Source organism: Callospermophilus lateralis, chromosome 1 (assembly GCF_048772815.1).
Source record: "Callospermophilus lateralis isolate mCalLat2 chromosome 1, mCalLat2.hap1, whole genome shotgun sequence".
Lineage (NCBI taxonomy): Eukaryota > Metazoa > Chordata > Mammalia > Rodentia > Sciuridae > Callospermophilus > Callospermophilus lateralis.
The window spans coordinates 219,694,058-219,708,881 of NC_135305.1; the positions used below are offsets into that span (position 1 = coordinate 219,694,058).

At 51.7% G+C, this 14,824-nt stretch overlaps 1 protein-coding gene across 1 annotated transcript in view; it reads left to right on the plus strand.

The window, feature by feature from the left end:
- The window catches only part of Fbn3 (fibrillin 3), a 96,651-nt gene that overhangs the window by 521 nt on the left and 81,306 nt on the right, over nucleotides 1-14,824 (plus strand). The window contains exons 2-3 of the mRNA XM_077110361.1: nucleotides 40-208; nucleotides 3,099-3,151. Coding sequence (XP_076966476.1) covers nucleotides 40-208; nucleotides 3,099-3,151 — 222 coding nt within the window. The remainder of the gene's footprint in view (nucleotides 1-39; nucleotides 209-3,098; nucleotides 3,152-14,824) is intronic.

A 14,824-nucleotide genomic window follows, 5' to 3' on the forward strand; every position in this document is an offset into this window, starting at 1 on the left:
ATGTGCTCGCGGCCCTTTCTAGTCCCCTCTTCTGACCAGTGTGCTCTGGCCCGCGCATCTGCGCACACCCCGGCGGCCCCCCCAACCCTGGGGGTGCACTGCTAGGCTTTGGAGGAGAGGCCTATACCCCTCCACAGGCCTCAGTGGCCATCTCCCGCCCCCAGTCTGGGGACCTCGTGAAGGGAGGCGCGCGCAGGTTCCATCGCAGGTTGGGGAGGTGGAGAGGGCATCCTGAGCAAGGCTGCGGTTTGGTGGAGTGCAAGGGTCAGGCAGCCGAGCAGGGGAGATAAAGTCTGGAGATAGGCAAGTGTGGGTGGTGGTTGCAGCCTTGGCTTGAACGAGGGCAACAGGGAAGGAGGCTGGGCCTCTCCCTTGCCTGGTGAAACCAAATAGAGGACAATCCCAGGCCCCGCTGTTGCCAGTTGAAGGGAAGAGGTTTCCAACGGGGTGTCTGTCACCTTCCGACATAAGCCTTTCCGTGAATCCGAGATTCAGACCCCAGGCCCGACACAGGAAGTTGAGATCTTAGATCTTCCTGACCTTGGCACCGTAGGCAGGTTGCTTAAATTCACTGAGATTTTATTTCCTTGCCTAGGAAGGGGGAGGGGCTGGAGACCTCTGCTAGCAAGTGCAGCAGAACCTGTCGCCCCAGTCTAGCTTCTAGCAATTACATCGTGATCCCTCTGCTAGCCCCTAGTGAAAATGCGCATCCCCCTCCCCCAGGTCTCAGACCCTCCTCAAGGTATCACCTCCCCTGCTCCCACCCACCACATTCACCTTTATTCTCCCCCCATCCTTCCAAAAGTCCTTTTGCACATCCAGAAAAAAAAGAAAGCCAAAGCGTGACTTTTCTCAGGTACTTGGAACAGGGCAGCCGTGATGCTGCTAGTAACAGGAGAGATACTGTGAAACCAGGTAGTGCCAGCCTCCCGGAAGAAGCTCCAGGTCCACAGAGTAGTGGGGGATTTGAGTGGAGAGATTTTGGGGGTGAAAGACACTGTGTGGGGCAAAGGCAGGGTGACTGGAGCAAGGATTCAGAGATGAGTCTGACACAGAGAGTGACCACTTACAGAAAAGAAGTCCCCTAAAGACAAAGGAGTGGACATCTCACAGGGGAAATAAGAGCCAAACCTGCTCTCAGTCTGGGGGGTGAGCAGCCAAACTAGAATATGAGGCATTAGAAAGTGCTCCGTCCTCAAGACCACGGGAGTGAGATAGCCGTGGGGAGAAGGGAGGCGGGGAGAGGCCCTCATCCTCCCGCCACCATGTGGTGGGCAGAAGTGCCCGCTCTAAAAATATAACACAGAGACTTTCCCAGATAAGAAGGGTCTCCAGGTGGTGAGGCAAGAGACGTCACATGTGCAGAAGAGTCACCCGTAACCCACGGTCACCTTCACCTTATCAGCACAACCTTTGGTGGAGACTGAAGGTGGCGTGAAGAAGCATGAGTGACAGAAGGCCCACCTCTGCATGGCACAGCATCAAGAGACGGAGGTCCTGCCTTCCCCCCAGATACCCTGAAAGCCACACCCCTGTGTTCTTTGCTGGGGCTTCTGTCCCCCAAGTCCGGTCCCTTCTGGCTTGAGCAGAAGTCTTTAACACAGCCTCACCTGTGTTTGAGAATTTCCAGGTCCACTGTTCGTTTCTGTAACTCTGGACCCAAGAGTCCAGAGCTACCAGGGTCGGTGAGAAGCCTGGCAGGAGAGAGCAGGCGGGACCTCTGCGTCCCCAAGCCTGACCCCAAGCCTGAGAATGGACGGGCATTCGGTTCAGGGACGGTTTCCTGGAGGAGGTGACTTCTCAGACCTGAGGGATGAGTGGATGGGGTGGATGAGGGTCTGTCCCAAGGGCCCCCCAGGACCCTGGGGAGAGGCACTGTGGGATTCAGAATTGGGTTGCATGGGATACCGGGGAGGGAGTTACCCCTGAGGGCCTGGTCCAGGGTTGGCAGACAGGAGGGAAGAGACTCCAGAGGATTTAGAAGTCAAGTTGCCAGGAATTGGGGGCTGGTGGGAGGCAAGGGTGTGGCTGGAGTGGGCAGATGGAGTTTTGGAGCCTGTGAGTCCAGTGTCAGTGAGGGCCAGGAAGGCCAGGGCTCCCCCCCGCCCCTTCATACCCTTTGTGATCTGGTGATCAAGTGTGGGACGGAGATAAGATGAAGGAAACTGTAAGCCGCAGGACAGCTGAGGGGGTGTGTGTCCTCACTTGTCCCAGCCCCCTGTGAGCTGGCCCTAGGCACATGAGCCTTTTCCAGACCAGAGACCAACACAGCCAGGCCCAAAGGCCGGACCCTTGACAATGGACCTGTGTTAGGTGGAATGAGGAGCACTCTGCTGTGTCCACACACCGTAGCCTCTGACAGACGGGGCAGGAGAGACTGTAAGGACCCTGAGATGGGGGATCTTCCTGGATATCCAGGGCCCAGTGCTTGGGACCCTGGCCCCTCTGCCATCCCCAGGACTACTATCTGTTTTAGTGGGTGTGGAGAGCAAAGTCCAGAATGTCCACGTCTCCCTTTCTCTGCTTGCCCTGCCAAGTCCACCCCTGGGCCTCACCCTCCAGCCCCTAGCCTGGCCTCCTTTAGTCCCTCATGCTGGTCAGGGTTCTGCCCTCCCAGCTTTGGCTGATCTGTCCTCTCTGGCACAACCTTGGCCAAGCAAGAGTCCTGCTCTCCATGTTGGGGGACTCTCTGCCCCAAAGACAGGAGCCTTCAATTAAGACAGAGTTGGACCCACATTTGGGCTGTGTGACTTTTAGTGTTGACACAGCCTCTCTGAGCCCAGTGTCCTCATCTGGGGGACGGAAGAGGATCATAATGGGTGGAGTGGGCCGGGGGAAGCAAGTACCTGGAGTGGAGAGAAAACTGTCCTCACATGGCCCTGACCAAAAGGCCTGGAAGGGAAGCAGCGCGGGCACAGGAAAGGGAGGGCAAGGGTGGAAAGGCCTCTGCATTGGCTGCTCCTGGCTGATCTTCCTGCTGATCCACCTGGGCCCTTCCCTCGGTCACTCTGGGCCGTCAGGGGGAGGCCCCTTGTCCTGCTCCCCTCCCTGTAGCCTGCTCCCCCTCCTCGGCGCCCCTCACTCCCTGTCTGTCACAGGTGCCCCTTCCAGTGGTCCAGCTCCCAGGGCAGTGCCTGGTGCCCCCGTGCAGGTAAGGAGAGAAGAGAGGGTGACGAGGTGACGAGGTGATGGGGTGACGGGGGAGATGCTGGGTCTGGGAACGGCTGGGACTGCGGGAGGTGTCGTCTGTGTGTCTACGCGTACCTCTCTGTGTTCCTCCGTGTGACCGAGTGTGTCTGGGTGCGTGTCTGTCTCTGGGGACGTGTGTGTGTGTTTGTGCATTTGGGCTGTGAGTTGTGCTTCTGGGCTGGTGTGTCCTGACTCTGTCTGTGTGTCTGGCCACACGTGCACATCGCGGTTTCTTGTGTGTGTGTGCCTGACCCTCTCTGTGTGTCTCTGTGTGCCTGGGTGTGGTCTGTCTCCATGTGTCTGGGGACCTCTGAGCAGGGACCCCCTTGGCCTGGCCCTCCCCTGCGGAGCTGGTATTGGAGCCTGTGCTCTTCTCTCCGGGTGGACTCTGTCTCCTTGGAGGCCTGGTGTGGCCCCTGCCCTCCTTTCCTGCTTCTCACCTCTTCCCAAGCACCCTCTGGGCTCTGCCTCTCCTTCCTCACCTTCCCGGAATAGAGGCTTGGCCCTGAGCCTCCCTCCACCTCCTCCTGGTCTTTGCTCAAGTCCCTCAGGGCAAGCTGGCACCCAGCACGTGCAGGGAAGGAGAACCAGTTCACAATGGTGATGCCTCCTGCCAGCCCGGGCCCCATGCCCGACTGTGGTTCCCAAAGGCCAGATGAGGTAAGGGCCCCAGAAACCCAGATGCAGAAGGGATGGGGGCAAATCATGACCTGGAGCAGCAGGTGACTTAAAATTCTCATTCTACAGATAAGCTCAGAATGGTTCAGTAAGCTGCCCAAAGCCACACAGCCAAAGGTTGGGGGGAATAGATTTCTTTGGCTTCAGCTCCGCCCATGGGCCTCCCTATGCTGCAAATAAGAAAACCTGGATTAGGAGGACTCGGGTGTGTCCTGGGATATGGGATTTCAAGGGCTAGTGCCAAGTCAGTCCTGAGTAAACTGGGATGATAGGTCACCCTACCTAGAGGTGAAGAGATTTGCTCAAGGACACACAGTAAGGACAAGAGTCCCTAGGCCAACACCTGCTTGTCCAGGATGTCACCCGCTTTTCCTAACCAGACTGGGAGAGGGCGGGACCTAAAGGGAGCTATGGAGACATTCCTCTGAAGGGCAGTGGGACCCGGCTGGGCTGGGCAGTGCATGACCGCGGTCCCAGCTGCTCAGGACCACGTGAGCGGAGGAGTCAAGCCAACAGCAAAGAGAGAGCTGTCTCAAAAATAAAATATAGAAACAGGAGATGGCAGTCTCCAGTCTGCATTCAAATGTTCCTCTTCTGGACAAGTCAACACATTAGATTCAAAAGCTGCAAAAACGTTGACTAAGGGAACGTTTTCTCCTGCTCGGTCTCCCAGGTCCTGCAGGCTCAATTTCTTGGTTCTCCTTCCTGAGAGAGCCTTTGTGTGTAAACATGTACCTTTTTTTTTAAATGAAAAATTTCATTTTGCACATTCTTCTGCACCTTATTTTTTATTCATACCAAGTTTTCATTTTTTAAAATATATATGCTTTTAGTTATAGTTGGACACAATACCTTTATTTTGTTCACTTATTTTTTTGTGGAGCCCAGGGCCTCACACGTGCTAGGTGAGCGCTCTACCGCTGAGCCACAACCCAGCCCACCAAGGTTCCATTTTTAAGTGTTCAGTTGGGTGATACAAAGTGTGTTCATGGGGCTGCTGGGGTGGAGCTCCGTGGTGGAGCTCTTGCTCAGCATGTACGAGGCCCTGGGCTCCTGTCTCCAGCACTGGAAAAAAAAAAAAAGAAAGCCAACATTCATGTTGCATCAGCACCGTCACTATTGACTTCTGGAATTGTTTTCATTGCAAACAGAAACCTTTCAACGCTAAATCCCCAGCCCCTCCCAGCCCCTGGCACCTACCATCCTACCTTCTGTCTCTGGGGATCGGACTACCTTGGGGACCTCTTGGGAGTGGAATCACATGGCATTTGACCTTCTGCATCGGTCTCCTTTCACTGAGCGTCATGTCCTTAGGGTCTATCCATGTTGCCATGTGTTGGAATGTCAGCCCTGATCACGCATGGACCCTACCCACTGTGGGACGGCCACATGGTGGGGAGACAGTCGTCCGTCTGTGCACATGGGCTTGTTTCCACCTTTGGCTGCTGTGAATCCTGCACCTATGAATGTGGTGTTCAAGTGTCTCTTCCAGGCCCTTCAGTCCTTTTGGGTGTGTACCTGGGAGAGAAATTGCTGAATCACATGGTAATTCTCTTTTAACTTTTTGAGAAACATGAAACTTGGCTTTGTTTATTCATTTTTGTGGTGCTGGGGATGGAACCCAGGGGCACTCTATCACTGAGCCACACCCCTAGCCCTTTTTGTTTATTTATTTATTTTATTTCTGAGACGGGGTCTCGCTAAATCGCTCAGGCTGACCTTGAGCCTTCCGAGTCGCTGGGATTACAGTCATGGCTTCTGCACCCGGTGCCTGACAAGACCTCGCTTTTTAACTTAATATTCCTAGGAGTTTTTAAAGAAGTCTCTCTCTCTCTCTCTCTCTCTTGCTTGTGAAATGGGAAGTGAATAATATATATACATATATATGTACTGATATATATATATATATATATATATATATCACATACATGTTGGCAACGGCTTTAAAGATGTAGTTCGCATACCATTCAGTTCACCTACTTCCAATGTGAGTCAATCAATGGTTATTTAACTATTCATAAAGTTGAGTAGTTCTCACCACCTTGTGTGGTACCACGCAAGAGGGGATCTCTGAGTAACCAGTCCCCTGTTGTTGGACAAAGTGGTTGCTTCTGATCCAAGCAACGGTGAATGAAAAATCTGATACAGAAGTGGTGTCAAACCCATGGAGAGATTTGAATAAATTCCTACAAGTGAAATGACTACTCTCAGGGTGTGAACTTTGATAAGGATTTGTAGCTTTGATAAGGATTGCCAAAGGCAAGAGCAGAGGTCTCACCTTCTGAGCAATCACCTTTATCAGACTGCTAATCTTTGCTAATCTGAAAGTTTCAAAAGAAGCTTGTTCTACTTTGCATTTGTATTATTCTTAGTGAGGCTGAGACTATCTTTTCCTGGAAACTGTTTTTTTTTTTTTTTTTTAATTGTCAGGTATTTTCTTCTTTATATATAGAGATTCTTTGTGGCAAAATACATGTAAACATTTTTTTCCCTTTTTATGATGCTGGGGATGGAAACTCAGGGCCTTGCAAATGCTCTACCACTAAGCTTCACCACTAGCCCCAGAAGTTCTTTTTTTTTTTTAATTCTATTTTTAAAAGTTTTTTAAAATTTATTCTAATTAGTTATACATGCAGTAGAGTGCACCTCTCATTCGTCTGGTTGTACCAGATGTAGAGTTACACAGGTCATGCAATCATATCCGTACATAGGGTAACAATGTCTGATTCATTCTACTATCATTCTTACCCCATAACCCCTCCCCTCCTTGTATTCCCCTCCAAATACCTCTACTCCCACAAACACCTTATTGTGAATTAACATCCACATTTGGCCTTTGGTTTTTTGGGATTGGCTTATTTTGTTTAGCATAATTTTCTCCAGTTTCATCTAGGTCCTGGCAAATGCCATAATTTCATTCTTCTTTAAGGCTGAGTAATATTCCATTTGCTTTATCCACTCATCTGTTGAAGGGCACCTAGGTTGGTTCCATTGTTTAGCTACTGTGAATCGAACTGCTATAAACATTGATGTGGCTGCCTCACTGTAGTATGTTGATTTTTAAGTCCTTTGGGTATAAACCTAGGAGTGGGATGACTGGGTCAAATGGTGGTTCCATTCCAGGTTTTCCAAAGAATCTTCATACAGATTCCCGTAGTGGTTGCAGTCCCAGCAGTACTGTACGAGCGTACCTTTTCCCTAATCCTCGCCAACATTTATTGTTGCTTGCATTCTTGATGATTGCCGTTCTGATGAGAGTGAGATGGAATCTCAGTGTCTTGCTAAGTTGCTGAGGCTGGACAAAGACGGGACCCAATTTTTTGTTTTTTCAGTTGTCCCCAAAACACTCATTGCAACACCCATTTTTTATGAGCAATTTTGAAAGATCACCAGGCTTGTGGGGCCTGCAAGGAGGGCAGTTTTGAGGTGTGACGGGAAGCTGCAGTTGTCCTGCCTGAAAAATGTTTGCCGCTCCATTGAAAACTTGGGAAATCAACCTGCTCCCAGCCTCCAGCTCTGGCACCAGCTGAGCCATACCCACTGGGAGGAGACCGGGTTTGGGAGAGGGATCGGTAGCTCCTGGTTGGGAATGTCATAATGTTCCCTGAAACACTAGTAACAGCAGGCCCAGCTGTGCCATCACAACCTGAATGACGAATCTGACACTTGGAAGGAGTTCAGGCGGCGGGAGGAGGTGGCGGCATCAGGGCCGAAAACACAGGTGAGTCATTGCTGGAGGAGGACCTGGTGGGCAGTCCAGGCACCATTAAATGCAGAGACGGTGTCATCAGCAAACGAAGGAGGGGCTGCTGGGGGGGGGGGTGATGAACACCCACCAGCCACTGGCAGGTGCCTTAGACAGCGCAAGTCCAGATCCAAGGTGTCCGCCGGGCCCCACGTCCTCTGAGGACTCTCAGGAGGGACCCTCCTGCTCCTGTTGGCAGCTTGGTCCTCAGTGTGAGAGGCGGTGGGACCATTAAGAGGTGGCTCCTTGTGGAGGTCACCCCGGGGGTTAAGGTGGTTCACGGGGCCTGGCTCAGTGGTCTCCAGAGCCCCTCCCTGCACTCTGGCTTCCCTGTCTTGCCATGTGACACCCTCCCCTGCCCCAACACACACACACGCACACGCACACGCACACGCACACACACGCGCACGCACGCGCACACACACACATGCGCACACAGGGGGACATTGCCATGCGGTTGGAGTTTCAGTCTCCAGAACTGTGAGCCAAGTAAACCCGTGTTTTGTCTCTGTTTTCCTGTCCTGGGGACTCCGACACCACCCCGGCTGCTCTACCACTGGGCCGCATCCCCGGCTCTTTTTTAGTTTATTTTGAGACCTGACTAAATTGTCTGCTCTGGCCTCAAACTTACCATCCCCTGCCTCAGCCTTCGCAGTCACTGGGTTGACAGGCTGCACCAGGAGCCTGGCTGAACCTTTTACTGTGACACATGAGTTAGGGGCTCCGGAGCAGCCGCAGCTCAGTGGGTACAAACTGGGGGAAAGTCATTATTATTATTATTATTATTATTTGTAGTTGTAGATGAACAGCATGCCTTTATTTTGTTTGTTTATTTATTTTTTTGGGGGGGGGTACCGGGAATTGAACTCAGGGGCATTCGACTACTGAGCCACATCCCCAGCCCCATTTTGTATTTTATTTAGAGACAGGGTCTCCCTGAGTTGCTTAGCGCCCCGCTTTTGCTGAAGCTGGCCTTGAACTCGAGACTCTGAGCTGCTGGGATCACAGGTGTGCACCACCCCGCCCAGCTTGTTTTTTTTTTTTTTTTTTAATTTTTATGTGGTGCTGAGGCTCGAACCCAGTGCCTTGCACATGCTAGGCTAGCGCTCTGCCACCGAGGTACAGCCCTAGCCCCATGAAAGTCATTTTTGGTCTGCGGAGAGGGTATGTGTGTGTGTCCCATTTCCCAGATGGGAAAGTGTAAACTTGGGAGGTCCCATAAGGGGCCGGTTCCACCTGTCCCCAGGCCAGGCCCTGTTGGCTGGAAGGAGTCCAGGCCCCAGATGAGGGACCTGTGGCTGGAGGAAAAGCCCCAGATGCACCCAAGAGGAGCTCCCTGAGTTCTGGAGCAGGAAGAGATAGATAGGTGACCTGGGGACGAGGGGTTTCCTAGGCACAAGATGGACTGGCCTCCGTTCTTTGTAAGTTTCCCAGCCTCAGGCATTTCACTATAATAGCAGGAAATGATTGCAATCAGGGCATCCTTGATGTGCGGATCCATTCCTGGATTTCCCCCACCTTCACATGACATCTTCCCTCGCTGCGTGTCTGTTTCTGAATGTCCATATTTCTGTTATAAAGACCAGTCAGGTGGGGTGTGGTGGCCCGTGCCTGGAATCCTAGCTCCTGGGGCGAGGGGTCTAGAGGTGTGTAAGTTCACGGCCAAGGGCAGTAACTCACTGGGACACCCACCATTGGATTCAGCCCCTCCCTGTTGCAATGTGACTTCATCCTAACTGAATGACATCGGCAAAGACACTTTCCAAATAAAGTTACATTCACGGCACGGCCGAGCGGGAATTGAGGACCCCAACAGATCTTTTTGAAAGACATAATTCAAACCCCACTACCTAACAAACATTTTTGTTTTTATGTCTGTTTTTCCCCAAAAAGACTGTTCAGGGCTGGGGTGGTGGCTCAGTGGTTGAGCGCTTGCCTAGCATGTGTGAGGCACTGGGTTCGATTCTCAGCACCACATATAAGAAAATAAATAAAAGTCAATCAACAACTAAAAAAAAAAAAAAGACTCCATCATATTGTTTTCCAATCATATTGGAAAACTCAATGTAATCTATGGCGTACAAACGTGCGTGCGGTTGGCATGTCTCCTCTGCCCTCCCTGCCAAAAAAAATCCCCGTAGATCGATGTATCATTTTTTTTTTTTTTTTTTGAGAATCAGCTTTTCATTTCAGTCATAGCCCACACCTTATTAACTCTAACAGAGAGGGCATTCATTTTTGTAATTTGTACTTTCTGAAAAATACAGTTCCTTCTTATCAACGCTTTTGTCCCCTGTTCTGGGTTTTGGGCACATGTTTTAATTGGAGGGGGCCTTTTTTCTGGGACCAGTGAGCTGAAGCGCATCAGAAGGCCCTTGGAAAATCCAGGTCAGTGTGGCGGTGCCTGCTGGGGAGGTAAGCGGGAACAGGGTGTTCGGGATGCAGAGAGTGGACAGCTTTCCCCAAAAGGGGGCAGATGGGGACTCTCGGGGGACAGGGTGGTGGAGTTGAGAAGGTGCCCTGTTAAAAAACAAAACGAAACAAAACAACAGTGTGACCGGAAACCAGCCACACAGGCTTGAGGGGCCGGGTGAGGGGGCAGATTTCCCAGAGCCTCAGAAAGCTCTTGGTCAAGTTTTTACTGGAGCCGCGTCGGGCTCTGATTCACAATTTGAAGACGTGCCAGGGCAGCAGCGGGGGAGGTGTGTGGAGAGAACTGGGCAGGGGGACCAACCGGCTAGGGCAAGGGTGACTGGGGACTGCTGGACCTAGGAGAAGGAGAGGAGGTGGGAGGGCTCACCTGCAGGCCTGGGAGGTGTCCAGCAGGGGGCTTCACGTGATGCCCTCTCTGGCTCAGTGGCCAGGGTGGGCATCCCTCAGTGGGGCGCGCAGCGTGACCACAGGTTTGGAGGGAAGATGCCCAAGAGGAGGCTGTGGGAGGAAGCGGGTCTGGCCCAGGGTGGGCAGTGGGTCCGTGGTCAGATGTCCAGCTTCCCACCCAAGCCCAGGGGTCAGCAGGAAGCTCCCGACTCTAGTGGAGCTGGGCCGGAGAGGCTGAAGGAAGCCTGCGGGGGCTGGTCCCAGGAGGATGCTGGCTGGCGCTGCGCCCTGGAGCCAGTACCTGGACACCCGCTTGGGAGAGTCTCCCAGCCTGGAGTGTGACCTGCAGAGGGGACAGAACCAACCCTGCCTCTCTGTGACATCCCAGACCAGGCGGGACTTTTCATGGGAACTGGCACCAATGCAGCCTGGAGTGGCTCTCCAGGTTTTTGCACCTGCTGTATGCTTTGCTTAACCGTCTTGCCCTTCAGCAACTCAGCGGGCAGGGAGGAGAGGAGGGGGTGTGAGCGGAGGCCTGGGCTTTTCTTCCAGCCTGAGAGGGCCTGAGAGGCTGTGCTACCCGGAGAGAAGGGACCTGGGGGAGCAGCTGAGCTTGTGCCGGTTACTCAGCACCTTCTCTTTGATTTTGCAAACGGCAATGTGTGTTGAGAAAATTAAAATCAACACAGTTCCTAGATCTGTTCAGAGAGATAGAGAGAGAGAGAGAGCACTCCAGGCAGGGGCACTGGAGCTGAACTTCAAAGGGTAGGAATGTGCGGGCAGCCAGACAGTGAAGCCAGGCATCCCGCAGGTGTGAAAACCTGGAGGGCTGAAGGCTTGTTCTCCTGTTCTCCGGGCTGGAGGTTAATAGTGCGAGAACCAGAGAGAGAGAGGGTGAAGAGAGGCTGCAAGAGGACCAGGATTGGGGGAAGAAAGTCTGTCTGGAGGTGCGGGGTTGTCTCCTTACAGCCTTGGATCCAATCCTGAGGGCAGTAGAGCGGGGAGGGACCTGGTCCTGCACTTACCACCTCCAGAGCTTCTCTCTGGCCGCTGTTCCTGGGGTGGGCTGGGGCGAGTGGCCGGCAGGAGGCACTGCCCAGTGCACAGCTGATAAAGCCTGCGTGGGCAGAGCCATAGAAGGTGGGAGAACAGGGGTGTTTTTTTAGAACCTTTTATTCAAGCATACAGAAAAAAAAAAAATGCACAAGTCATACATGAACCACTTGACGAACTGTCACCATGTGAATGTGCCGTGCAGCCAGTGCCCAGATCCAAGAAGGAACATCCCCAGTCCCTCAGCGGGCCTGCCGTGCCCACCCCGTGGCTCCCTGTGAAGGGCCACCCTCATCTCCATGCCCGGCAGCTCGCAATCCTTTTACCTGCTATTTGAACTTTAAATCAATGATTGCAAACAGGACGCAGTGTCTTGCTCTCTGCACGAGGACCGTCACCTCATCCCAGTTCTTTGTGTGTCCCGGCATTCAGCAGCGTTCCTGGCTACGACCCACCACATGATCCCTGTGGCCCCGAGTCATAACAACCAAACCACCTCTGCACATGGCCAGTTATGTCCCATCTGTGTGTGATGCGTCAGAGCAAAGTCCCCTCAGACGGAGAGTCACTGTGCTGTAGTCTTCTAGCTTGTGAATCCGCCACAGTTTATTTAGCCACTTTTTTTTTTTTTTTTTTTTTTGGACACTTAGGTTATTTTTGGCTTCTGTTATGCTGAGCAGAGTCATTGTGGACAACCTCCTAGGTTTTGGGGTGAACCTAAGTACGTATCTCCTTCGAGTTTGTACATAGGAATAGAATTGCTGAGTCACGGGAGGGTAGGTGGTTACTCAACTTTATGGATATGGCCAAACAAGTTTCCAAAGCACAAGTGACAAAATTTTATGCCCTCACCGAAGCATAGGGTGTAACTAAATATTGTCTTTTTCTTTCTTTTTTAAAAAAACTTTTTTAGTTGTAGATGGACACAGTATCTTTATTTTATTTACTTATTTTTTTATGTGGTGCTGAGGATCGAACTCAGGGCCTCACACATGCGAGGCAAGCGCTCTACCACTGAGCCACAACCCCAGCCTGGTATGGTCTTTTTCACATGAGCCTTCTGGTAGGTGTAGGATATTGCCATACATCGATCATTTATTTATTTATTTAGGCTGTTGATGGATCTTTTTTTTATTCATTTATATGCGGTGCTGAGAATTGAACCCAGTGCTTTGCCCATGCCAGGCAAGCACTCTGCCACTGAGCCACAACCCCAGCCCATACATTGATTTTAATTTGCATTTCTCCAGTGACTCATGATGTCAGGCATCTATCTTTTCATTTATTGGCCATTTGGAGATTACCTTGTGTGAAGGGTCCATTTTTTTCCTTTGGGGATTCTACCTTTTTCTTGTTGGTTTATAGGTGATCTTTATATATTCTGGTATAAGTCCTTGGGCAGATATTTCTAAGGCAGACATTTTGGAAGGAAAACTTTGGGGAGACATCCAGGAAGTAAGGTCAACAGATGAATGTGACTGGAAGTGAGGAAGAAGGAGGGGAGAATGAGGCACCAATCCTTGGCTAAGTGTTTTGGTGGCTAATGGAGCCATCCTGGACATAGAAGCATGGGAGGAGCCACAGGTCAGGGAAATGCTGGTAGATCTGAGGAGTCTGGGAAGAGAGAATACCAGCTTGCAGATGGATATGTTCAGGTCTGGGGTTGTGATGGTTAATTTTATGTGTCATCTTGACTGGGCTAAGGGATGCCCAGATAGCTGGTAAAACACTATTTCTGGGTGAGTCAGGTCAGGTGCTTCTGGAGGAGATTAGCATTTGAATCAGCAGACTGAGTAAAAAGGCCCCTCTCCCCAGCGTGAGTGGGCCTGGTCCAATCTGTTGAGGCTCAGAATAGAACAAAATGGTAGAAGAAGGGAGAGTTCTCCTTCTCTCCTCTTGAGCTGGGACATGAATTTCTCCAGCATGGGACACTGGAGTTTCTGGATCTTTGGATTCTGGGATTCACACACCAACATCCCCAGCAGTTCTCAGGCCTTCAGAATTGGACTGTGTCCTGTCACCTGCTTCCTGGTTCTTAAGGTGACAGATGGTGTAGAGTGGGATTTTTCAGCCTCTATAATCATGTGAGCCAGTTCCCACACTACATCTCCTGTTAGCTCGGTGTTCAATCTGCGCATTGGGCTGGGGAGGTGGGGAAGGAGGTGACATGGGGGCCAAGGGCTACCGAGAGGCAGAGCACTAAATTGGCCCCCACCCCAGGGTTGTGATGATTGATTTTCGGTATCAACTTGATTGACCCCAAGATTCAGTAGAACAGGATTCTGTGTGTTCCTGTGAGTTTGGGGGAGATGAGTTTAACATTTCCATCAGTGGACTGGGTAATGTAGATGACCCTGCTATATGTGGGTGGGCCTCATCCAATCAGGAGAAGGCTTGGGATAAACAGAAGAACTAATCCTTCTCTGAGTAAAGGGATTCCTCCTCCCACTGCCTTTGAGCTGTGCATGGGCCTCTTCCTCCTTGGATTTGAACTTTGGCTCTTGCTGGTCTCTAGCCTGCCAGCTTTTGGAATAGAGCCACTTCACTGGCTCTCTGGGTGGGTCTCCAGCTGGCCAGCTCACTCTGTCCATCTTGAGACTTGCTGACTCCATTGTCACGTGTTTCAGTCTGCTTTCTGTTGCTATAGCCAAACACCGGAGGCTGGGCAATTTATTTCTTTTTTCTTTTTCATTTTCTTTGTTTTGAACCAGGGATTGAACCCAGGAGCATATGACCACTGAGCCACATCCCCGGCCCTATTTTGTATTTTATTTAGAGACAGGGTCTCACTGAGTTGCTTAGCGCCTCGCTTTTGCTGAGGCTGGCTTTGAACTCACGAGCCTCCTGTCTCAGCCTCCTGAGCTGCTGGGATTACAGGCGTGCGCCACGGCACCCAGCTGGGTAATTTATTAAAAGTAAACCACCTTGTTCACGGATCTGGAGGCTGGGAAGTCCGAGGACATGGCACTGGCACCAGGAGGGCACTTCTTGCTGCGTCACAACACGGCAGAGGGCATCACTTGGCACGACAGGTCAAGTGTGCCCACTCAGGCTTCTCCTTCTTGTAAAGCCACTGATGCCATCACGGGGCCCCTCCCTCTGACCTCATCCAGCCCGACTCACCTCCGGGCGCCTTTCGTATTGAGCTTTGGGGATTAAGTTTCCAATCCACGGACTTCTGGGGAACACGTTCAAATCACAGCCCTGTGCGAGCCGATTCCTGATCAATCTCTGTCTCCGCCTGTACTGACGGCCACCAGCGGTTTCTGTCCCTGAAAACCCTAATACAGGGTTCCTCCCTTGGATCAGTCGGGGCCGGAGCCGGGGGTCGGGGGTTAA